The 25,214-nt window shown below is 48.9% G+C and overlaps 2 protein-coding genes across 2 annotated transcripts; both read left to right on the top strand.

Moving 5' to 3' along the window:
* Positions 1 to 2,920: 2,920 nt before the first annotated feature.
* On the top strand, positions 2,921 to 17,202 carry LOC116660158. The gene is made up of 3 exons (XM_032468859.1): positions 2,921 to 2,928; positions 15,664 to 15,717; positions 15,917 to 17,202. Exons 1-3 carry the CDS (start codon positions 2,921 to 2,923, stop codon positions 16,875 to 16,877), a joined length of 1,023 nt encoding a protein of 340 aa, XP_032324750.1. The 3' UTR covers positions 16,878 to 17,202.
* A 188-nt stretch (positions 17,203 to 17,390) lies between these two features.
* On the top strand, positions 17,391 to 21,667 carry MEX3B (mex-3 RNA binding family member B). The gene is made up of 2 exons (XM_032468973.1): positions 17,391 to 18,026; positions 18,857 to 21,667. The coding sequence occupies exons 1-2, from the start codon at positions 17,741 to 17,743 to the stop codon at positions 20,302 to 20,304; spliced, it is 1,734 nt and encodes a 577-aa protein (XP_032324864.1). The 5' UTR covers positions 17,391 to 17,740; the 3' UTR covers positions 20,305 to 21,667.
* The last annotated feature ends 3,547 nt before the right edge of the window (positions 21,668 to 25,214 follow it).

Below are 25,214 nucleotides of genomic sequence, written 5' to 3'. Positions count from 1 at the left end.
CAGGAAGTCAATAAGGAAACACTGGCCTCAAATGACACATTAGACTAGATGGACTTTGTGTGAAACTTCCAGTTATAAGATAAAATAAGAGATGTAATGTACAACCTGATAAATTAACACTGCTGTATGTTATACATGAAAGCTGTTAAGAGAGTAAATCCTAAGGGTTCTCATCACAAGGGAAATATTTTTTTTATTTCTTTGATTTTATCTATATGAGATGATGGATGTTCACTAAACTTGTTGTGAACGTTATCATTTCACAATGTATGGTAAGTCAAATCATTATGCTGTACGCCTTAAACGTGCACAGTGCTGGAGGTCAACTATATCTCAGTAAAACTGGAAGAAAAGAATCAGGCAAGGAGATACACATTCAATTACAAGGCGAGTGAAGTTTAAGAAGTTGTTACTGCTGTTGTGGGGGAGGTGACGTGACACAGGTGCCCTTCTCTGCCAGGGAACTGGCCCAGGCCTGTCGGAAAGTGATTTGCTGCATTTGGCCCAGTAATTACACTCATGACGTACATTCTAAAGAAATCATTCCATAAGCTGAAAAACAAACTTTTTAGAAATCATGTAAACCGAAGTGGGTTATATAATCCTTGATAGATTCATTAGTATTTAGAATTTCCCAGGTTTCCCTGATAACAGTCACTCTGTGCAGATCATGGCCTCCCTCCCTGGAAGATTCTGATTCAGTAGGTCCGTGATGGTGCCCCGGAATCCACATTCCAAGGCGATCCTTATCTTCAGATGAATCTGGAAAACATTGACAGAGGAAATATATGAAATGATGTCATGATGTCACTGAAGCTGAAGTTTATAATGGAATTCTATTAAAAAATACGACATTTGAAGGACGAAGAATGTCAAATGAAATAAAAGAAGTATTTGTGAAGTATTTGTCTAATTCAACAAATGTTTAGTGAACACCTAGTGTGTGCTAGGCAGAGAGAAGTTACAAAACAGACACCATCCATCCTCAAGGAGCTTAGTGTCTTACAGGGAGATGAGCAGTAAAATCAAGTAAAATAAACCGAAAATGACCCCTACTTATCTACCTGGGTGGTGACTATCTCTACAGATGTGCCTCCCTCACTAGGCTGAGGGGCCTTGGAGAACCAACTGCTTAGTAGCCTTGTGTCTTCAACTCCCAGCAAGTGCTTATCCCTCTGCAGTTTTGCAGGAAGGAGTGTGTTACATGGATTTAGCAAAGAGGTATGTACAATAGGAGCAGGAAGAGAGTTAATCACTGCCCAGAACCGTGGCTGAATTTTGCATAGTGGGGCAGAAAATATTTTCTTTAAGGTGACCTCTGGGGACATGCAGACAGAGGTGGGGAAACCCACAGAGGGGAATAGCTGCCCTGGGCTGGAGGGGCCATGTGGGGCTCCAGGAGCTGATATTCTGGGTCAGAGGTTAGAGCATCTGCCCTGAACCCAGGATCAGTACTGACCTAGGACCAGGCACAGGCCTGGATGGGGACAGAAGCCCCTGCAACTTGGCCTCCCATTCAGGAAGAGCCTCAAGTTTAGACCTGGGGTTACCGCCAAATGAGGTTATAAATTCAATCGCAGAAATACACCAACAGGATTGGAAAAAACCTTTTGTGCTTGTGTATCATGACTGAGCTGTATTGTTTCTGATGTAGTATGAACAGTTTTTAATAAATCTTATAATTATCCGGGAACTAGCATAATCGTATTGCTATAGAGTTGGTTGATGTAAACATTTAATATATATGATAATTTTTGTAATTCTGTGTTGGCATTTCTTCTTTGAATCAAAACATATTCTGAATCCTCAAACACTGGAAGTCATTTAAACCGCTCTTGACTCTGAGCAGTTGTTCCAGAGGAAGAATGCTGCCTGGTGCCCTCAAAACCCTGAAAGAAGAGGGTGTGGGGCTTGTTTCTGGAGTGTAATCTCTGTGTAGTTCATCTTTGGTGTTAATTTGGTCCTTTTAAACTTCCCAAGTTAAATAGGTTGTTCTGGTGCTGTGAAGAAGAGAGGTTGCTGAGTGGGGAGAATCTTGGGGTCTCTCTCCCAATGTCCCCGCAGGGAGCAGCCCCAAGGGGTCTGGAGGGAGCAGAGCTGGGTAATTAGAAGGGGCAGCAGCCCTTGATGAATCTAAGTCTCCCAACCCTTCACTCATTCCAGACATCTTCCCCTGGAGTTTCTGGAAGTGGGATTTACTGGTGCGGGGCAGATGGTGGAGACAATGGGACCTGCTGGTCCTGCTCTTTGGCAAGCTGGCTGGGTAATGCTGGCCCAGGCCCCCCTCACGTCATCACCAAGAGCCCGTGCAGCCGGGACATTCTACATCAGTTAGGCTCAGAAAGCTCATTGCACAACAGTAAGAATGAAACCCACACATTCCAACACGGGCCCTCCCGTCTGTTTACAAGCTTCCAAGTTTTCTTTGTTGAATCCCACAGGTCCTTAACATCATGTCCACTTTCCTTCCAAAGTCTTATTCCCACGAGTAACATTTTTATACTAACCCTGAAGCACGAGTCTCTTGAAAGTAGCCACAGATGCCAACATTCTCACAGCAGAGCTCAAAAAGGAGACTTTTGTTTGCACACATTTACCCTCCAAAGCGCTTTGAGAAATTAGGAAGAAAACGAGATGCAATTCTGCCAGTTACTCAGCCCTCAGGACTGTCTTACAGTGGGTAGTCTGTGCCCAGGCAGGGATTCCTAGGAAAAGGAACTAAGGCAAACATGTCTTCAGCTAATGGGACCACTGAATTTCATCTTGCAATAAGACACCATCAGAAGTGCCATGCAAACATCTTTCCCTGCCAGCATAAGTTCCTTGCAACCCAGCAACCCTGTGCTTAATCAAACAGTAAGCCAGCCTAAGTGGTCCATACAAATTTAGACTATGGAAATTCTAAACAAACTGTACTACCATGACGAGGTAGGAACCCATACATGGCTTGGGGCCTGCAAACTAAGTTCTAGTCACCTGTGTGACCGCAGCCTAGAACTGCCCTTAGATCTGGACAAGAAGGGCCCAACCCTGGCCCCACATTTTCAGAGGCCGTGTCCTAGCTCTCCGGCAGGCATGGTCTTCCTCTCAGGGAAGGTGTCTAAAGGGCCAAAGGACACAGAGCACTCAAGGCCTGTGCCGCCCCATTTTAGGTCATTTTCTGAGGGCCCAGGATGCTGGAATTTCCTGCCCCCAAACTCCAAGGCCTGCTTCTGGCACTTGAGCTCAGGCTCTTTGCTGAGTCCATCCTCCAGAGGGCAGACCACACTGAAGCCCGTGGGCTGGCACGTGGATCCGCAGAGAACTGGTCCTGTGGGCTGACATGCGCATCTGCAAGCAGGCCTCTTGTAGCGCTGGTGGAGCTGGAGGGAGTGAGACGGGAAGGGAGGTGGCCTCATGCTGGCGGAAGGCTCTCCTCCACCCAAATGCTCTGGTGCAGAATTCCAAGGAGCCTGAAAAGTCTAAATTTGGATCTGCCCTTCTAGGTCAAAAACAAAGGTATATATGTCAAGGTTGAGGCATAGAATATATCATCTTTAATAGTTTGCTAGTGTGATTGGTTAATGTTAAATACTTAGACATGTAACATGTGGGCCTCCACTTGTTCTAGGCCGCAGTGTTGGGGGTTGGCTTGCTTCAGGTGAACCTCTCCAGCCCGCGAGGCTTGAAGCTTCTCTGCACCATGAAGTCTCGGGCTCCAACACCTCTATCGGCTTTCCAGCCCTTTCATTCTTTGAGTGTTAGCTGATGAGACTGAAACTGATAAAGAAGAATGAAATTCATTTCTTTCCACTGATGTTTTGGGTGGAATTCTTTTGGATGCAAGGGACAGAAATCCAGCTCAAGTTGGGTTAAGCAAAACAGAGGGTTTTTTTTTGGTCCACTTGTTTAAGACATGTTCAGATTTAGTTGCTCAAACCTACACTGCCTATAATTTGTTTCTGTTTCTTGGCTCTGCACTTATTCTGTGTTGGCTTCGTTTGGGGGCAGCCAAGACGGCCACCAGCAGCTCCAGGCTTGAATTTGGCAACTCCAGTAGAAAGAGAATGCTCCTTTCCTGAGCGGTCTGACAAAAATCCTAGGTAGGATTCTCACTGGCCCTGCTTGGGTCACAGGCTAATCCTCTGAACCTGAATCATCACGACCCACTGGCCAGGCCGGGTACAGGGAGTGGAAAATGTCAGCCTCACTTGAGCCATGTAGACAGTGTGGGGCAAAGGTTCTTTTTCCAACAGGCAAAGAGGGGTTCTGATGCTGGAAGAAGGAGCGTCGATGCCAGGTGGGCAAAACCAACAGGTCCTCCAGCAATGCTCACCACAGGCGCTGTGAGGACAAGGGCCGCGGAAATGCACCAACGTTCATGGAAGTCAGAGGCAGTGACGCGGTGAGGGGGTGGGCACGTGTGCTAGGGCAGTGGGTGAGGTGTGCCCGGCCTCCCGGCGGCTACAGCTAATTGGACTCAAGGTGAATCAATCCAATTGTCTCCATGATAAGCTTAGACATTATGACTCAGAGGCTCTGGAAAGATCTGTTAGGTATTTGGACTGAGGAGATAGCTAATGGAGATAAGCAGAGAAAGGCAGTCTGTGTTTCCTGCCCTTGACAGAGACTCCTGGGTCCTTCCGACTTGTTTCCCTGGTGTGGATGTGGGTGTGTTGGAAAGCTGCATGGAATAGATTGCTGTTCTGCAAACCGCAAATAACACCAAATGTGATCAAAACACAAAGGCCGGGAAGGAACGATGTTTTTTCCTTCTGATGCCTCTTAAGAATTCAGTCAGATGTTTCTCCAGAGCGTTTTGATTTTTGCCTTCATTTTTCACACACATTGGGAGAAGCGGGCAGGGAGATGTGCTCCAGGAAGGCCTGGTTGTGTTCAAGGTCCGGGACAAAACGGTCCTTCGGGGAGAGGGGACACGCTGGACAGAGCTAGAGGGAAAGGCCATTGTTTGGGAACCTGTAGCTTCTACCCCAAAAGGTAGACCGCAGAGAGCTTTGGACACCCAGGCCACGTTTGTGGCAGCCGCACCTCTCTGATGCGTAAGACACAATTCCCCAAGAATTTTATATAAAATCAATGGCCATCAACTGAATCTGATTATCAACGCTTTGGGGGAACCCACACTCCCCTCAGAGATACTCCTACAATCCCTCCGTGAAGTGGAACACAATTGCTTCACAGCATTTGTATAAGATCATATTTTTTAAATCAGAAAACAAAAGCATGAGTTTTGAAAACATCAAGTGGCCAGGACCAGCGATCTGAATGAACCCAATGTCTGCTTCATGCTGTTTCCACTAACTGCTGTCAGAGCCAAGTTGAGGCCAGATTACAGAGCCTGACTGCCCTGAGCCAATCTGTGTCTGGAAGAGAAGGAGTGAGTGCTGACTTTTTGAAAGTAAACTGTGTTTTAAAAGCTCCAGGGGGCTGTGCTATTTAAAGGAACAATGGAGTGAGTGGAACTATAATGAGGGGGACTCCGGCTTTGGGCTTTGGAGTAACCAGTTTCCCTCTGGGGTCTCCTTCCACTGACTGTGACGTGAATAAACAAACCCTCTGTGATGGGGAGGTTCTTAACCAGGGCTGTCCGTCAGGATCACCTGGGGAGCTGTAGCCGGATACACAGCCCCCGCCTCCCCCCATCGGTCCTGAAGCAGGATGGGGGTGCGAGGGGCGGAGTGCAGAGGGGAGGGCTGCGCGAGCTGCCAACTCCCCGGTAACTCCGCTGCTGCCAGCTTCTGGTTAAGAACCGCGGCTAACGGGTCTTATTTAAACACTTGAGTTTTTAATTCTGCAAAATCCCATTGCCTTTAAAATGGGGAAAACACTTTTTCACTTCACCTTTGGGGAAACCAGCACGTTGCGTGCCACCGTGGGACGCTCCCCATCCCCCGCCCCTGGGAAGAAAGAAAACACGCGGAGAAGAAGTGATGCTGGCCGCCTGGAGGAGGTGGTTCTCCTCAGCACTCAGATTACAGGAGGAAAGGTGGGAGTTGGGAGACTGCAGGGAGTTCAAGAACCAGCCTTTTAATTAACTCGACGTGCCAGATAACGAAGCCATTATTGAGAGTTTCTTAATTGAAAGTGGGAAAAGAGATTAAAAAAATATTTTTGAAATCATCTGGGATGAACATTATTCATTTTCAGATCAGGAAACAACCTTTTTCATAAAAAAGCGACTGGCCACTCTGAGCTATTCAAAGGGAGCGGGCTGGCCGGCACAGAGCCTCAGCGGCTCTGTTCTTCTGTCCTTCGGTAGCCTGTGACTGAGTGACAGAGGGCAGCCTGGTTGATTGCATTCGTGTACGATCGTTCCTGAGAATTCTACCTGCAGATCACTTGGGCCAGCGTGTCCTTGGTATTTTTTTTAGCTGCACCTCCAAGTGACCTAGCCCTCTGGCTCTGAGGCCAGCCACAATGAAGCAGTTTGTTGTCTCTTGTTCATCCACGCTTTGCGTGTGCAATTTTCTCTGCATGGAATGCGACCACTTCCCCTTCCCTCCGTCTTCCTTCCCTTCAGCCTCCAGACTCCTCCAGTCTGCTCATAAGTCACCTTTCCAATCTTGGTTCAAATGCCTCCTCTGAGGACATCTCTGATTCCACTTGATTCCATCACCCGGGACCTCTCGGTGCTCTCGACCGCCATGATAGCAAATGGCTGATTGTATAAAGAGTGGCATGTTCATGTCTCCCCACCAGCCACGCTCGTCAGCACTTACTGAGTACTTCCACATACCAGGCACTGTGCTAGCACTGGACGGATGTTCTCCTTGGATCACTGAAGCCACCCTGCCAGGTAGCTTTTACCATCACCCCCATTTCCCTGCTCAAGAAACTGAGGCTCAGATCTTAGTAACTGCCCACATCTCACAAGTAAATACAATCCAAGTCCTTCCTACTCCTGAGTTTATGCTCTCACTGGTCATATAAGCAAATGTGGGGCAGAGATTGTCTCTTTTATTTGTATCTTTGATGTCCAGGTTAGGGTTGGTGCTCAATGGCTCATTGTTCAAAGAATGAATAATCAATGGCTTCAGGCTTTGGCAGAACCCACCCCATGCAGATCATTCCCTGAGGTGTTAATTACCTGCCAGGGCGCCCTTCCTACAACACCTGTGACACCAGCCTGCATCAGAGACACAGGACGCAAGCAGTTTGTCACAACAATAGAAAACATAAAAGGAGGTAAGGCAAACCCAGGTGGGCTGCTGAAAGCACTGTCAGTCGTGTGTGTGCGTGTGTGTGTTTGTGAAAATTTACTCCAAAAGCCGAGGGTTTTAAAATCAATATGACTCTATTCCACCTATTTGAGATTTTCATCTTTTTTATCTTGAAGAGAATTTAAAAAGTGTTGACCCTGACTGACAAGATTCGGATAGGACAGTAGATTGGATAAAAGAATTGTATCAATGTTGAATTTTCTGAAGTTGGTAACTGTAGTATGGGTTTGTAAGAGACTGCCCCTATTCTTGGAAAAAGTATGATGAAGTATTTAGGGGTACAGGGCTATGAGGTACCCACTGATTCTCAAAAGTTTCAGAACGTAAGTGTGTATATCTGTATCCATGTCTATGTGGTGTGGGAGAGACAATGAGAAAGCCAACGGGAGAAATGTTAACAATAGATGAATCTGGGTAAAGGATATATGAGTGTTCTTTGCACTATTCTTGTTTTTGCAACTTTCCTGGAAGTTTGAACTTATGCACAGACGAAAAGTTAAAAATAAAAATTGCTGACCCTGGGAAAAATGAGCCCATCAGGGAAGAAGTGTGATGGATGTCTTTCTTTGAAATGCACAGAGCAGGGGCTGTGAGGGGGCAAATGCTCCCGGGTGGAGTGAGAATTCCTTCAGACTGGTAGGGGCTGGTTTTCTTTCCTGATTTCTGTGTCTTGAATCTGTTTCAAGTTCAGCTGGCCCACTTCCGTGAGAGGCGGTTGGGTTTCCTTGCAGATGTGACGCTGGGAGGACAGTGTTGCCTCTGCCTCCAGAAGCCACCCGACACGTGCTGGGGCAGACGCACAGATGGTGTCAGGCCCGCGGCCGCAGATGCAGGTCCGTCCAGAACAGTGGGGCTGCAGTTGGATGGCCCCCATCTGCGCATCGCAGGACCGTGCGGACAGTAGCGTCTGTGTGGCTGCAAATTCGCCCACTGTGAGTGGGGACAGTTAGGGCTATCTGTGAACCTCACATCTGCTGACTCCATTCATGGTGGCAACACTGTGGCCCTCCAACTGTAGACCTTCTCACCATAGGCCTGCCACTCAGATGCCAGGATAACCACCCCCCCCACCAAACATTTTCTGAGCGTCTACTATGTGAGCTCACTTCCTAGATGCTAGGCACTGTGTAGCATTTTATTGAATTCTTGTGCAAACTCCATGAGCATTGTGCAATTCATATCCCCCCATTTTCCAGAGGTGGAGACTGAGACCCAGAGGTTAAGCAATTTCAGAGGTAACATGGTTAGAAAAAAGTGGAGGAGAGATTTCCTGAACCAACCTGCAGCCTCACAGGGGAGAGTCCACAAGGAACTTTAATACCAGGCTGAAGGAAAGGGGTGCCAATGAGAGACCCTAACTCTTGGCCTGGAGATGAGAAGGGAGAGGGCCCACTTTTGATTCTGGGGTTAGTCTGGGAGGCTTCATGGAGGAGGTGGCCTTTGTATGGAGCCCAAGAGGATGATTTAAAAAAATCACATAAGGAAAATCATTTTTAAAAGAGGGGCATTCAAGACAGAGAGAGCTGTGTCAGTGGAGTAAACACGTGGGAGTTGCATTATTGACCGAGCCCTTCCTAGGAGCCCTTCCTTTAGATCCATCGACTCACTTAAAGCTACAGCTCCCCGAAGTGAGCCCTATGACCACACTCATTTTATAAATGAGAAACGAGGCATCGTGGCATGGCAGAGGTTATTCATGTCTAGTGGGGCTGCAAACCCGAGAGCTTAAAAAGTGCTTCGTGATGATGGCTAAAAGATGATAATGAGGAGGAGGGGAGGAGAGGGAGGCGGAGGGGGAAGGAGAAGAGGAAGGAAAAGAAGCCGCAGCATTAGCAGTAACTGGAGGAGTAATAGCAGTAGCAACAGTGGCGGCGCAGTAACAGCAGTAGCAGCGGCAGTAACGGGGCAGCACTAACGGGAGCAGTAGTGACAACATTAGTTGTAGTAATAATGGTAGCCGTGGTAGCGGTAACGGGGGGAGTGCTGGTGGTGCTGGTGGGTCGGGGCTTACATCCTGGAGGGCTTCAGAAGCTTCACTAGGAGTTTGGTTTCTGTCCCACTCTGCCTTAGTCTTGATCAAGCTGGTCATCTCCTCAGTACTGACTCCCTGCTTGAGGGCATATAAGAAGCTTTTAAAAAAGTGTCAGGCTCATAGGATAAAAGATGCTCAGGAGACAAGATAGTCCCCCTTCCTCAGTCGTTTCCTCATTCTTTTCTCAGTTCTGATTCTGGTGTTTGATGTTGTCCCAAATCCTGCAAAACGCCCTCTGAAACAAACCTACGCTTGTCCCTGCAGTTTGCAGGTAACTTAGAGGAAAGGCCTCGCAGGTGGCTGCCACGGGCAGGATGGAGAAGACGGGGCGGACACCGCAGTCCCTGGGGGGTGGGGGCAGCTCATTCACAGTAGCCAGGTCCGTCCTCAGTGCAGTTCTGGAGACTGGCAGCAGGGGACACCGTGTGAGGGGCAGGAGACCCACCCCAGGGTGTGTCAGTTCCCTTAGGGCACCCACCCCCACCAGCCAGGGCCACTTGCACCAAACCTGCACCAGTCTAGCTCCAGAGATCATGACCTTGACATTGACAAGGTAAAATCCAACCTGAGCACCTCTTCTCAAGATATTCTTCCCGTATCTGTTATTCCCAACTTTTTGGTATTTGCTTTACTTGGTTGTTTAATGTTTTCAATGCTTCTTAAACACTTTCGTTTTATACTTCCCATTTATAATCCTTCCAGCTAGAGATTACATTTCACTTTTTTTTTCCCCCTGAGATGTGGAATTTTCTTATGACATCTATTTTAATTCTCTGGTATGGTTTACTAGTGAGTGTGCTTACTCAAAAGCATTCTTTCACTTGTATTTCTTTGGTTGTCAGGGTCAGTGAATCTTCTTTATAAGGCTCCATATTCATTTTACTACAGTGATAACTTGTAATAAATAAAATTATAGAAGATTTGTTTTATTAATGTAACAAAACTGATCCTATTATTAGCTAAAATTTCCAATAGCCCTGTTGACATAATCTTTATCACTTGAACGGAAATGTAAGGGGAAAAAATATTTTTATCATGAGGATAAACTAGATAATTGTTCAGAGTTATTTGTGAGAATATTACAGCTGTATTCATTAATTTCCATCTTGACTTTTGGGGTGATGTTTAACATACACACATAAATTCTTTAGGTTATAAAAATATTACTTACTTTTTAAAAAAGTTATGAGAGCAGAGACCATGTAATCATATAAAGTATTGAAAAAGACTAAAGAGTTTTTACTACTTTTTTTCCATTCGATTTTCTATCCTTTTATAAGAGGACTGACAAGAAAACCCTAAAACCCTCATCCACTGGACTATGTCTACATCCCCCCAGCAAGAAAGACACATTTGTTACTTGCCTAAGTAAGGACTAATATTTCTGTTTTACAGATGAGAAAACCGAAGCTCATAGACTAGGCGATGAGTTAAATGTCCACAAATCAATTGAAAAAAATTCAAAATTTCACCACTGATAAAATTCACTCGTCTACCCAGCCTGTGCATGAATCCTCTGTAGGTTTCTCCTGGGTAAGTGTTCCTCAGAGGTTTTCGAGCATCACCTGCGAAGTGGCCTGCCCCTACCAGTGACCAGCCTGCTGCTTAAGGAAGTTCTTATCCTGTGCCAGTATGCCTTCCAGTGGTTTTTATCCTTGTTCGCCCCTACATAGAACACACCTCCCATGGAGTAATTCTCTAAGTATCAGAAAACTACCAATCCCCCCATTGCCCCTTCCCACTCTTGACTTTTTAAACATCTCACTATTCACTGAGCACCTATGATTATGCAGGACTTTATCTATTATTATTATTATTATTGTTATCGTAACCTGTTTGTCATTCTCAGCTCTGAGGAATAAATATTACCAGCCCCAAGCTCCTCTTGTCTAAAGAGTCATAATTCCTTCAATTATTTCTCTTACATCATGTTTTTGAGGTTTCTCACCTTCCTGGTTATCTTTTTCTGGACATGCTTCTGTTTGAGAAGGTCGGCTGAAGGCTGGATTCTGGAGTTGCTGATGTGACCCTGAGAAAATCAGTTTATAGAATGGAAATGACAGTATACCCTCTGTGGGTATGCTGTGAGAATTGAATGAAAAAGTAGCCAGGTGTTAAGCAGTGTGCCTGACTTGTATTATATGGCAGTGCATCACAATTATTTTGTTTTATTTCCATGGTATGGAAGTCCCCCAAAGAAGGTACGGTGCTGTTGTGATGACTGGAAGCCACTGCTGGTGCCTCATCTGTCTCTCCCAAGCAGGGTCACACAGCTCCTTGAGACAGTCCCTTCCCCAAGAGGTACTGTTTAGTTCAGGAAAAATAGACTGGAGAGGAAAGGGGCATGGGACTGCCTTTCTTTAGATATTCCCCACCATGGGCCCCTTCCTTATTCTCTGCTACACAGACTTGGGGAGCAATTGCAGAGTTCCTTTTAGGTTTGATACCAGCAGTTTTGACTGTGAGACCACAGCACAGCTGACCGATGAAACACGAAAGGGGCTCGCTAGAGGCAATACCAGATTTCCTGAAATTATAAGAGAACCAAGCACATCACCTTGGAAGTCAGGACTCTGGGTGCCTCGCCCACTTTTACTATCCACAGCATTGATGTTGGGTCAGCTTACCTATTTCCGGCCTTCAGTTTGCTCACTGTCAGATGAGTTTGGGACCAAACACTGTTTAACATCTAAAATCTTAATCTTCTATGGCTTTTGTTAGTTTCATAGATAAGGGTTCAACTTAAGACTTTGGAGGAAAAAAGGGTAGATTCAATTGCAAAAAAATGTTTGAATTTCGCTGATTTATTTCATCTCTGCTCAGAAAGAAGAAAGCGTCCCTTCTTTCTGAAGATCGGTGAGTTTCGAGGCTCCTTGTATTCCCCTGTATCGGAGATTTTTAAATTACCTTCTCTTGTTCTTATTCCTTTCTGATATTGCAGAATGGTTATTACTGATTATTAACTAAGTAATGTTTAAATTTTAGAAGTCAAGCTACTTGTAAGGCCCATTTAATAAAATTTATGAAATTTTCTTCCTCTTTATTCTCATAATTCCAAAAGCTTTAATGAAAACAAGTGAATAGATGTGAGCTAGGATTAGCTTAGGGGGTGTGTGTGTGAGTGTGTGTGTGTTTGCTTCTATTTACAGCAGGGATGGGAGTGCTTTCTAGTTTATTAAGGCTTTTAGCACTATTTAATTTTTAAACTAAGCATGCATTATTTTTAAAAATTAATTGAATAAAGATGTATGTCCAGAACTTGAACATACAGAAAAGTAGAATGAAAACAAAATTGTGACCCACTACTTAGAGAATATCCATTGTCAAATTTTGATGTTTTTTGTTCTAGTTTATTCAATTGCTTTTTCCAGTGCTTACTGAGTGTTTAGTAACACACACACATTCCCTCTCTCTCTCTCTCTCTTTTTATTCATTCAATAGAAGGAGAGTATTTCCCATATTCTTAAAATATTCTTAAAATATAGGTTTGTGTTCCATGTGTTATATGTCATGTATGAGTTAACAATATAAAAACAACAGAATATCAAGAAAACAAAAATGCTTTGAGTCCCCTCACACATGTGGTCATTACAATCCTGTGGGAGAAGAAGGGCTGGAAATATTTCCAACTTCCGGCTGAGGAGCCATAGCTGAGAGATGGGAAGGAAGTTGGGGTTTGTTAAGATCACAGGGTCAGGTACCACTTATCAGCTTCGAGACTCTAGGCACAATAGTGGATCCAATATTTGCTGGGCCAGAAGATTACATCATTTTGGGGTCCTCCTTAAGGAAAGGATAAAAACTTTGCTCTTGAAAATTTTGCAGGCAATCCTGTAAATAAATGGCCAGGGCCCCTCCCAGAGGTGGGGAAGTGCCTGTGTAAGTGAAGGGCCCTGAAGCTTCAGTTTTACCTGCTTCAAGGTAAATGTGCCTCTACTTGGGCAGGCTTAACTGATTTTCATCTGTAAAATGGGGATAATAAAAGTGTTTGCCACAGTAGCAAAGAAGATTAAATAAGATACTGCATTAGAAAGCAATTGCTGAAACTGCCAGGTACATAACAAGTGTTTATTCTATTATTATTCTATTATTCATGTGTTAAGCAGTGTGCCTGACTTGTATCATTCTGTGATTTTTCTATTATTATTCAAAATCATGTACTTGTGGCTGAAGTCTTTTGAGCTGCTTCCCAGAGACTGTTACTCATGACACCTCGGGCCTTCTCAGTGGGGCTCACTCACTCATTGAATAAGCATTTATTGAGATCCTAGTAGATATCTGGTGCTATGCTAGATGCTAGCCTCAATTACTTCTCACACCTCGTCTTTTGAAAGCACAACTCAAATGTCCACACATCTGGGAAGCTTTCGCTGGATGCTCGGCAGATTCACTACCGTAGGGATGCTTAACTCCTGCTGTGAACTGGGTTTGAAAATAACCGGGGTTTAAGGGAAAGGAATCCCTCTGACTTGCTAACCTCTGTGGCATCAGCACTGTCCTCTGTGCCTATAATGAAGTAGGCAGGGGCTCAATAATGTTAAATGAGTTTGTTGCTTTTCCATGAGGATTTTAGTTTCTTTCGCCAGCTATTTGGTTTGCAAGTGTAAGCGAGATGTGTGCAAAATAGTCTGGATATATGTACAAGGTGGTTTCTTCCTAATCATGGTTGTTTCTGAGTGACTTTGTCTTTTCTTACTTTATGACAATTCAGCTTCTCTATTGTCTTACCAGATCACATTCTGCAAGTGTCTCTCTTGTGCTAATAAAAAAAAAAAATATGGCCACATGGGGGATGTCTTTAGGGAATGTGTCCTGTATCAGGAAAAGTAGTTAAGCTCTGAGGTCCTAAAGGAGCCTGGGAAAATCTAACAAGAAACTTTGGGGTTGGGTGTATTATCTATTTAAAAACAGAACTGGGCTTTGCAAGTTTTATGGTGTCTTGTTAAAGCCATTAATTGAGAGTTAAAATTTCCAGATCGTTACTTTTGTAACAGCAGTCAAGTGTCAGAAAATACCCTGATCAGTCAGTACTGGATACAAATAGATAAGACAAGAAGTGGTGGTGGGGAAAGCACCCATTTACCAATACATCTACTTAGGACCCTGCAATTTACAATAAGTCACCTTTCACTATCATTATCCATTGGCTACACCAACCCCTTGAGGTAGGTGGGAAGCGGAGGCTAGCTTCTTTTTGCAGGCAAGAACACTGGGGCAGGGCTGGACTGGGAACCAGATCTGTCAGCCCTCAGAGTTCCTGCCACCACAGTTGTCTCCTCCTACTCTCAGGAGGGCCTTTGATGTCCTGGGTGTCTTCAGAAAACCCTGCTGATCTTTGTGTAGGATTACTGATGCATTCTGGTCTGTGGAGCATGACCTGGGCTACATGGAAGGTCACGGGCACCTCAGAATTGGCACCTTTCCATGAATTCCTGTGGTCAGAGTTTTAGCTTATCCTTCATGTGGGCTGAGATGTGTGATTGCACCGAACATTTGCACTTGCAGGCAGGTACAGATCCTGCCTTTCTCATCTAGCAGGGAAGATAATAAGCATATTACTTCCATGAAGTGTTGTATTCATCTTCCCGGGAATGACCCAGGGACTCTGAAGCATCCAATTCTCCAAACCAGTTTCTGAATTACCCATTTGAAAGCTTAATGCTGCAGGTAGAAGGGCGGTGTCCAGCAGGGCTGTTCCCTCGCACAAGCAACCTGGGGAGGAGGGCACCCGTCTACCTGGGTTATAGACCTCATCATCAGTGGAAGTGGAAGAACAATTTTACCTTCATCATGTTAGTTATCTGAAAAAAGAAACCTCAGTTGGCCCAATCAGGGGTGTATGGAATTCCTAGAAACAGAGTTGAGAGGCCAAAAGTAGCCTGTTGTTGACAAGATGCAAATGCTGAAGTCTTAGGAGGGCCTTTCCTGTCTGCCTTGGCGTCTCACTTGGTGGCCCCGAGTCAAGAAGTTGAGGCTGGGCCTCCTCTGTGGCTGTCCCCAGCCAGGACCCTCCATTCCGAGCCCTCCATCTGGGCTGGAATCTTCAAGGGCACTCCCTCCTCATTCTCGAATTAGTTGGGCTTGAGTCCATAAACCAGGTAAAAAAAATACAAGAATTCTGTACTGGAGGTCTAAGTGGTGGTTCTCAGAGGACTCAGGCCCAGCCTCACCCCAATCTCCACCCCCTCACCAAGCCTTCCCTTCGACGAGACACACACGCCAGGCTCAGGGAAGCTGACGTAAACATCCTGAGGAAATAACCACAGTAAGTGGCTTCTAAGTCTCATTTCCCTAAGGAAATAATCAGCACCTCTTCGCCAAGACAGCTCCAGGTGAGTGAGGAAGGAAGGAGGAACACCTTCGTGCTCCGTAAAGTAAAGGCTTTCGTCTAACTGCCTGGTCTGATAACAGAGCGCGCTCCCATCTATTGTCACGTTCGTATAATTCGCAGAACCCGCGACGCAGGTAGGGCTGGTACGATTTCCCCTATTTTACGGATGAGAAACCGAGGCTCAGGGCGCTCCCTCACTCTTCCCCGGGTCACGCAGGGAGCACTTGGGGGGAGCCTCTGCCTTCGAGCCCCGAGAGCGCCCCGAGGCACCACGAGGATTCCCGAGTAAGCCTGTCTGCGGTTGCGGCCACACGGCCTCATTGTCCTCAGCAGGAGTCCAGATGCGCGGACGCTGGCCGGCTCCGCGAACCGCGGCCCGGGCGCTCTGCGGAACGGCGCGGGCCAGGCGCAGGGGGCCCGGCGAGGCTGGCGGCGCCGGGAACAAAGGAGAGGAGCATGCGTGCGGACCGAGGGGACATCCGCCCGGGCCGCAGCAGAGGGGGACCGGGAGGAGAAGCACCGAAAGACAGGCGAGCCCCGCACTGGCCCGCCCCTCAAAGCCTCCTTTCTTCTCTCTCGGGCTCGGAGGCGGCCCCGGGGAGATCCGGGAGAGGGCGCAGCTCGCTGTGCCCGACGGCGGGTCGCGTCGCACCCTCACTCCGCCGCAACCCCCACCCGGAGAAGCGCACAAAGGGCGGCAAGGCGGCGAGCGCACACCTCCCTTCGGGGCGGGGCCGGAGGAGGGGCTGGCGCGCGCTCCTCCGCGCCAGCCTTAAAGGGCCCGCCCGCTCCTGCGCACACTGCGCATGCCCGACCGTGGCACGGGGAGGGACCGGAGAGCAGCGGGCGCGCACGCCCGCGCCGCCCGCTGGAGGCATGGCCGGCGTCCCCGTGGTGCCGGCGCGGCGCTCGTGCGCGTGTCAGCGCCCGCAGGGTCTTCTACCGAGCGCGGGGCATGTGCAGAACCCCGGCGCGGTGCATTCCAGAGGTCGCCTGCGTCTGGGCTGGCCAGGCCCACGCTGCAACCAGTTTCTGGCTTTCTGATCCGCAGTTTCAGGGCCAGTCCGGCGAAGTGCCGCCTAAGGGGACAGAATTGCGGGCTCGCGCGCGCACGAGTGGAGATGCGGGCGGGCGTATGCCTTTGTGTCTCCTGTGCTCCCGTGCAGGTGGGCAGCCCGCGCCGGGAGCCACTTTGCCAGTGTACACCAGGAGCTCTAGACCTGCTTTTCTTGTCCGAGGGCTGGGATCACCCTTTTGGGCAGACAATAGACCCTTTTCCCAGCGGCACCTTTGAGTTCTAGGGGTGGTTTATTGGGGACACTAACGGGACTTTCTAAGGATCGCTCAGAGCTGGGCCCTTGGTATCAGAGTTGGGCGCGTTTTCTCAGTCAGGTGAAGGAGGAGACCTGGGGACAGTGAGCGTCCTCGGCTGATAGGTACAGGCAAGTGTCCCGAGCCTGCCGGTCCCGCATTAGACAACAAAGAGAGGCGTTAGCGGCGGCGGGGGAGGGGCGCGGCCGGGAGGAGGACGGGGCGGGCTGCGGCGAGCGCGGGGGTGGGGGGGCGCTCGCTCTCCGCCCGCTCGGCCTGCGGCCTCCGCCCGCCCCCGGCCCGGCGTGCGCCAATCGCCTACCCCAGCGATAGTGTCAGTAGCATTGTAGTGTCAGCTCCCGCCGGTGACGTTGCGCCTCCCTCGTCCCCCTCCGGAGCCGTCTGGCTGCAGAGGCTCAGTCAAGAGGCGGGGAGGAGAGGAGGAAAAAGCGCTGAGTGAGGGCGGGCGGGAGGGAGTGGAGGAGCCGGGGAGGGGCTCCTTAAAGAAACGCTGCTGTCGCTCGCCTGCTTGCTTCTCGCTCGGCATTGTGGCCAGCCAGCCGGGCACTCGGGGGGCACGCGCGGCTGCCGCTCGAGCTCTGCCCCCACCCCACCCGCCAGCAGATCTGGGGTGGGGACCCAGGCGGGGGGTCTTGCAGCCACTGCCGGGAGCGGACAGCAAGGAGCGACCCACTCTCTTCCCCGCGCCTAGAAAGGAGCAACGGAGCCCTCTGCAGCCGGCCGGCCTCCCCGCCCCTGACCACTCGCTTCCCGGCTGCCTTTGTGGCCGCAGCTTTTCGCCGCCGAGCCTAGGGCCGGCGGGGGCGCGGCGCGCACGGCCGAGCGATGCCCAGCTCGCTGTTCGCAGACCTGGAGCGGAACGGCAGCGGCGGCGGAGGGGGAGGCGGCGGCGGGGGAGGCGGCGGCGGCGGCGGCGGCAGCGGCGGAGGAGAGACCCTGGATGACCAAAGAGCCCTGCAGCTCGCGCTCGACCAGCTCTCTCTGCTGGGGCTGGACAGTGACGAGGGCACTTCTCTGTACGACAGCGAGCCACGGAAGAAGAGCGTGAACATGACCGAGTGCGTGCCGGTGCCCAGTTCCGAGCATGTCGCCGAGATCGTGGGGCGGCAAGGTGGGTCTGGCGGGGATGGGCGGCAGGCAGGTGAGAGGGTCTTGGGCCACCGCCCCGCGGGGAGGGAGGGAGAGGAATCGAGATCCGCGGCGCGGGGGAGCCTTGAGGAGGGAGGAAGAGCCGCGCGATGGGCCGGCGCCCCAGACAAAGAAAGTGCAGGCAGGCTGTCTCCCAGAGCCGCGCCGCGGCCACCTCGGGATGCACTTTCTCCTGCGAAAACCACTGCCTTCTCCCCCAGTGCCCCCCACCCAGTCCACCCCGGGAAATAGAATTTAAATATAAGATGCTTGGGGGAGGGGGCCTCTGATCGGTCCTTTGGGAGGGGGGAGGAGGAGGAGTGAGCATCGGATGGGAGGAGGATTCTGGATTTCTGCTACGCGGAATGGAGCCCAGAGGAGGAACAATGGGTCCCGGGACTGCCCCCCCCTTCCTACCAGTCCCCCCGCGCAGGAGAATCGCGGCTTCGGCCACCTTCTCTGAACCCCTTTGCCGCGTCTTCAGGGCGGACGGCGCGTCCCGCTGGATCCCAGCGGCATCTCCCCTGCTGACTTTTTCTGAGATTCTCGGGTTTGGCTCGGGACGGCTGCAGTCACTAGGGGAGGACTGGGCAGCCAATGGGCTGTTCCTCGAGGGCCTCGCGAGTGGAACCGCTTCCCAGCCCGTGGCGCGGCCCGGGGTCAGTGAGGGAGCCGCCCCCTTTCCGCCCATCGCGTGTCCTGCCTTCCCGCTGCCCAGGACTCGGGCTGTCCCAGGCCTCCGCGGTTACCCTGGGATAATGGGCGTGTCTCTCTCTCTCTCTCCCACTCCCTCCCCTGCACCCTGGCTCCCAGGTTGTAAAATCAAAGCGCTGCGGGCGAAGACCAACACTTATATCAAGACCCCGGTTCGTGGGGAGGAGCCTGTCTTTGTTGTGACGGGCAGGAAGGAGGATGTGGCCATGGCTCGAAGGGAGATCATCTCTGCCGCCGAGCACTTCTCCATGATCCGCGCCTCTCGGAATAAGAATACGGCGCTTAATGGCGCAGTGCCCGGGCCACCTAACCTGCCGGGGCAGACCACCATCCAGGTGCGAGTGCCCTACCGTGTGGTGGGGCTCGTGGTGGGGCCCAAGGGCGCCACGATCAAGCGCATCCAGCAACAGACGCACACGTACATCGTGACTCCCAGCCGCGACAAGGAGCCTGTGTTCGAGGTAACCGGCATGCCTGAGAACGTGGACCGAGCTCGTGAGGAAATCGAGGCGCACATCGCCCTGCGCACTGGCGGTATCATTGAGCTCACAGATGAGAACGATTTTCACGCCAACGGCACAGATGTGGGCTTTGATCTGCATCATGGGTCCGGCGGGTCCGGCCCAGGCAGCCTCTGGAGCAAGCCCACCCCCAGTATCACGCCCACTCCGGGCCGCAAGCCCTTCTCTAGCTACCGCAACGACAGCTCCAGCTCTCTCGGCAGCGCCTCCACAGACTCCTATTTCGGCGGAGGGACCAGCGGCAGTGCCGCCGCCACCCCGCGCCTGGCGGACTACAGTCCCCCTAGCCCCGCGCTCAGCTTTGCTCACAACGGCAACAACAACAATGGCAATGGATACACCTACACCGCGGGGGAAGCTTCTGTGCCTTCCCCCGATGGTTGTCCTGAGCTACAGCCCACCTTCGACCCGGCCCCCGCCCCACCGCCTGGGGCGCCACTTCTCTGGGCCCAGTTCGAGAGGTCCCCGGGAGGCGGACCTGCAGCTCCCGTGTCCTCTTCCTGCTCTTCCTCTGCATCTTCCTCTGCTTCGTCCTCCTCAGTGGTCTTTCCTGGGGGCGGTGCCAGCGCGCCCTCCAACGCCAACCTAGGGCTGCTGGTGCACCGCCGGCTGCACCCGGGCACCAGCTGCCCGCGTTTGTCCCCGCCCTTGCACATGGGCCCGGGGGCGGGCGAGCACCACCTGGCTCGCCGGGTGCGCAGCGACCCGGGCGGAGGGGGCCTGGCCTACGCCGCCTATGCCAACGGGCTGGGGGCGCAGCTGCCGGGCCTGCAGCCGTCGGACACGTCCGGCTCCTCGTCCTCGTCCAGCTCCTCCTCCAGCTCTTCCTCCTCCTCCTCCGGGTTGCGGCGTAAGGGCAGCCGCGATTGCTCGGTGTGCTTTGAGAGCGAAGTAATCGCCGCCCTGGTGCCCTGCGGCCACAACCTCTTCTGCATGGAGTGCGCCAACCGCATCTGCGAGAAGAGCGAGCCTGAGTGTCCGGTCTGCCACACCGCGGTCACTCAGGCCATCCGCATCTTTTCCTGAAGGGAGCGCGCGCTTGCGTGCACCACCACGCAGGGGAAGGAGGACCCCCTTCCCTCCGTCCTCACTTCCCAGAGCCTCTCTGCCTCCTTGGTGCCCACCTTCTCCTCCCCCACTGCTCATACTCTGATCGGAAGAGGAGCTTGGAAAGCTGTAGTATCCGCTCATTTTTTTAAATTTAATTTTTAAACAAAGGAACTTGCCAGGATATCTGCATCAAGAGTACTGTAGCCTGGGAAACCTCTGAACCACCTGAAATGCATGCTCTATAAATAATAGGAACGGCGACATTCTAGTAATGATAGTTTTTACACTGTACTTAATAGGAAGCTTCCAAAAGAAGAAAACCCCACAAGTTTTCCATTTTCTTAAAGTAGGAAAAAATGAACAATAATTATTATGATGAAGATGATAATAATAGTGCTATGGGATGTGTGGACTGTTTTAGTGTGTTCCCCTTTGTGGCTGGGTTCCTACGATGCTTATTATAGAACACAGTGGATCCTTTTTGAATGTTCGTGGAAGGGCCAGGAGTTCCTGTGAAACCAGGATACTGCAGCTTTATTAAAGTTAAAGGAACTGTAACATATCTCTTATATATTAAAAACGTTTAAAAGTTTTAAAGAGAAATTGCATTAATACAGATTGAAGTATTTTATTCTTTTTTGACTTGAAAAATTATATTTCATATTGCAAAGATGTTTACAAGTATTTTAATTTAAGTTCAGTGAACTTTTTTGTAGCTGGGTTAAATCTTTTTATTTTAGTATGGCCTTATGGCAAAGAACACTGTATTATTTTAATAATCACACAATTGTGACGGAATTACAAACCATAAGATGTGTAATGTTTTGAACAGTATTCTGTTGGGATGGAGATTTTATAGGTTCAGACAAATCTTCTAGATCTGCTTCACCCAGCATATTTTCTATTCAGTGATATAAAGCATATTTTATTCTATATTATTACAAAAAAAACGGAAATGTATAAACATGTCAAAAGGAACTGTTGATGCTTTTTAACATTTGTATAAATAGAATTCAGTGCAAGTTACAAAAATTCTGTTGCACCACTATAGTTTTAGTATTTCTATTTTAATACATTTGTTTACCACTTGTTTATGTATATGTAGGTGATGTTACTTGAGCTTAAATGTACTTTACTGAGCAAAGTTTAAAAAAAAGGTATATTTTATTTTATGATAAAGGGCCTTTAACCTCATGGTCAAATACTAATATTATATTTGCTGAGACAAGATTTGAAATTGTATCAAGAGTTTTATTTTTCTGACATTTAAAGTTCTACATAATAAAGGTAAAACTTAAGTAATGGTGCTACTTCATTTTTTAAGTATTTCTATATAAATAAAATATTGAAGAAAATCTATCTTGTGTGGTGACTTGATTTTTTTTAAGCCTCTCGGAGTCTACCTGTGTAAGGAATCACTCTTAAGGGCTAAATTGAAAGATACAACTTCCAGGCATATTATGTCAGTATTTTATCCATTGAAAGAAAGAAGCCAGAGTTATGTTTGGCTGGATGGTTAGGCCGTGGGTAACAAGTATCTACTGAATCAGAGCTGAGTTCATCATTAGACATTGTGGGCACAGTGCTTAGGGTCCATGATACTTTTAGGGGCCCAGGAAAATGTTTAATTTCTCTTGAAATAAGGGGAAAAAAACTCCAAAGGGAATGGGAATATTCAAAGGAAATGTCTTAATTTTCAGGCCCACAAAAACCTATTAAATTCTGCTGAAAACATCAAGAACACAAAGTGTTAAAGTATTGAAAGTTATATCAAAAATAATTTTAATGATACGGAGGAAGGCACAGAATTGCCTAGGGCTGGGAAGAGCCATAATCTGCCCGGTGTGGGCCCCTTGGAGTGGGAGGGGCCTGAGGGCTGGCCTTGCTGTTGTGAGTTCCCACCTAAGGGCGCTTTCTTGGGGGAAGCCCAGAGATGACAGTTTCTGCTTGCAGAGGACCTGGCTGGATTTGAGCGCTGGTCTTAATAGGCTTCTGCTTGTAGGGCAGGCTAATTGGTGTTGACAGGCTGCGGGTGTTAACTGTTTGTTGTTGTTTGAGAGAAGTTTTTGTTTGTTTTTGGCAGGCTACACCTGCTCCCTGGCTGCGGGGCTTTGTCAAGGGATGGAGCCAACATGCTTTCACTTGACTCGAACTCTGCCTTCCAGAGAGCGTCTAGGAATGGCCAGAGCCTGCCACTGAATTTCCAGCAGACTTCCTGGCTGAGCTGACCCCTGGAGAACGGTGTCTGCCTGGAGTGAGTGAGGCAGGCTTTTATTTTAATCTGTGTTGCTGGGTAACATTTGACAGGTGAGTCCAAAGAGTAGGGTCTAACGTATATTGGTGAGTCCTCTTTTCCCCTCTGTATTCATTTTTATTTGTCTGGAAATCTAGTCACTGCCTACATCATAGCTCCTGATGTGTTTAGTTTGAATGATTCTGTGAAAAGGCAGGAGACGGGCCTTTGGGGTGGGAGGAGAAAAGGAGTGGCCCTGCTTGGGAAATTTCTGGCATCATCTTCAGCTCTGGAAAGTTCCCAGGCAGTGTTTAACTGCCTATTTTCTCTCCCTCAAGGACTGGAGGTTAGCTGAGGCCTGGCCAGGGGCAGTCCGATCCCCTCTTTCTTTCAGCTGTTCAGAAATGCCTAGAACAGAACCAAGAGTCTTTTTACACTTTCTTCTTTAGTAACATCACTTTGCTTTTCTGCTTTAGCAGGGTGGTTCCAGGGCAGGCAAGGAAAAAAATCAAAGCCTTGATTGAGTGAGTTTCTCCCGGGCTCTTGCACACGAGATTTTTCGTGGTCTCCGTATGCTCCTTTGGAAAATGAAAAAAAAAAAAGATCAGATTTTGAGGCTGCCGACTGCCAGTGGATGGCCTGTATTTCTCTGCGGTGAGAGGTCCCCTTTGTTGACATGAAATTTGGGGATATATTATTAATACAACCAGACTTCTCGAGAGGCGAGAGCACTCTCTACCTTTGGTTTCCCTGCAGGGCAGGCCCTTGTCACCAGCAGAGGATGTGGACACATGCTAGTGGTATGAACTTTTTTTTTTTTTAAGGAAACTACAAAATTTGTTTATTAAAGAAAATTTTCTTAATGGAGGTACTGGGGGTTTGAACCCAGGACCTCATATATGCTAAGCACGCACTCTACCACTAAGCTATACCCACCCCCTACTTCTGCCCCACATTACCTTTTAATCCAAGGCAGGCCTTTTGTCCCATCCCACCATCCCCCAAATGACAACTGTGGAAGTGGCCACTGGCTGTGGAGGTGTAGGTTTTCCAGCCTGAGAGACAAGAGGTACCACATTTATGTCCTGCAAGTGCCAGCAGCTTCCCTTTCTACTTCTGCAGCCCTCTGAAATCTGTCTTTCTGCAGCCACAAAATATCAGCTAACAGACATCTTTGCCCCAAACTGCTGTTCCATGTTTCTTTTCTGTATGCAGACTAGTGGTTCTCAACTGGGGGTGATTTTGCAAACTCTCCCGCACCCCCAACTTGGCAATCTCTGGAGACATCTTGGGTTGTGACAATTTGGGGTAGTGCACTTGGCATCCAGTGAGCAGTGGCCCGGTATGCTGACAAACATCCTGCAAAGCACAACAAAGAATCATCCAGCCCAGGGTTGAGAAGGCCTGATGCAGACAAAGCGAATGTATCTCCCCTGCTGTTTTTACAATGCCTTGAAATTGTTGACCTTGTCCTGACATTTAAATGCATAACGGTTGACCCTCAGTGGTGTGCTGGGATTACCCACTGCCCAGGGTAGCTCTAGTGATATCAGGAATATTGTGGGAGAAGCCAAGTTTGATGGGTGAGCACAGGAGGTCAAAATTATTTTTATTCACTCGAGTGAATTTTTATTCACTCGGGAGTGGTAGATTGCATTCAATTAATACTAATGTTTGCGTGGAATGTTCAAAGCGCTTTTTATTTCCCCTTCTCTCCTGTGATCCTTTCTACAACCCTAAGGGAGAAAACATTGAGGTTTTACTGTGCCCATTTGGCGTAAAATACAAATACTCAAAATGTAGTCCTTCCATGCAAACCTGGGTTTTCTAGCTCCAGCTTGCAGTCTGCCTTTTCAGGCTGCCTGTAGCTAGGAGACAAATTTACAGAGAAATTCTAGAAATGGACCCCGGTACAGCTTCTCTTCCTTCCTCTTCCCCTATTTCATGGTCCCCCATATCTGACCAAAACTGGCTCCTGGGAAAACCTCAGTTATCTTTAATGAACTTCAGGCACTAAGTGATAGAGCTTTTTATCTCTTAAGCCTTATCTTTCCAAGAAATTTGAACAAATTTGCTCCCTCTCAAAGGGGTTTGAGTGTGCTGGCCAGTGCAATGCTGGCAGTCACTGTTCCTAAAGCTTTATGGGGACACGGTTACCTGGGGAGAGGTGGAATTTGTATTGACTAAACTTGCTCTTTCTCACCCTAAGAGGATCCTTTCCTCCCTGGCTGGGGAGCAGGGACCCTTCTAGTGCTGAATCCTGTCTCCCTTCTGCCTTCCTCCCTTCTCTGACTCAGTCCAAATCTGACAGGTGATGCGTAAAGTGCTCACATCTCCCCTGTCGCCCTCCACCACTGCTACAACCAAGCTGCTTTCCAGGAGGGGAAAATGAGGGGGAATTAAACACCCCCTGCACCAGTTCAGTGAACATTGGTGATGCCCGTCGTAGCTCACTGAGTCCTCACTCTGTGCCAGGCACTGTGCTAAGGATTTTTAACCCAACCCAGTGGGGTGGGCATGACTAAATCCATTTCAATGATAGGGAAATCAAGTTGGACTGAAGCTAAATGATTTATCTCAGGTCACGCAGTTCATAAGCATTGGGTCTCAGATTCCAACCTGAGTATCTAAATCCAATGTTCATACCTTTACC

Source organism: Camelus ferus, chromosome 27 (assembly GCF_009834535.1).
Source record: "Camelus ferus isolate YT-003-E chromosome 27, BCGSAC_Cfer_1.0, whole genome shotgun sequence".
NCBI classification, from domain to species: domain Eukaryota; kingdom Metazoa; phylum Chordata; class Mammalia; order Artiodactyla; family Camelidae; genus Camelus; species Camelus ferus.
The sequence above is the reverse complement of the archived record's forward strand: the minus strand, read 5'-3'. Positions and strand labels throughout refer to the sequence as shown.

Coding starts and splice junctions, on each gene's coding strand:
- LOC116660158 (XM_032468859.1), top strand. Junction 15,718..15,916: donor TCGCAGAACCCGCGACGCAG/GTAGGGCTGGTA, acceptor TGTCCTCAGCAG/GAGTCCAGATGCGCGGACGC.
- MEX3B (XM_032468973.1), top strand. CDS start 17,741: ATGCCCAGCTCGCTGTTCGCAGACCTGGAGCGGAACGGCAGCGGCGGC. Junction 18,027..18,856: donor CGAGATCGTGGGGCGGCAAG/GTGGGTCTGGCG, acceptor CCTGGCTCCCAG/GTTGTAAAATCAAAGCGCTG.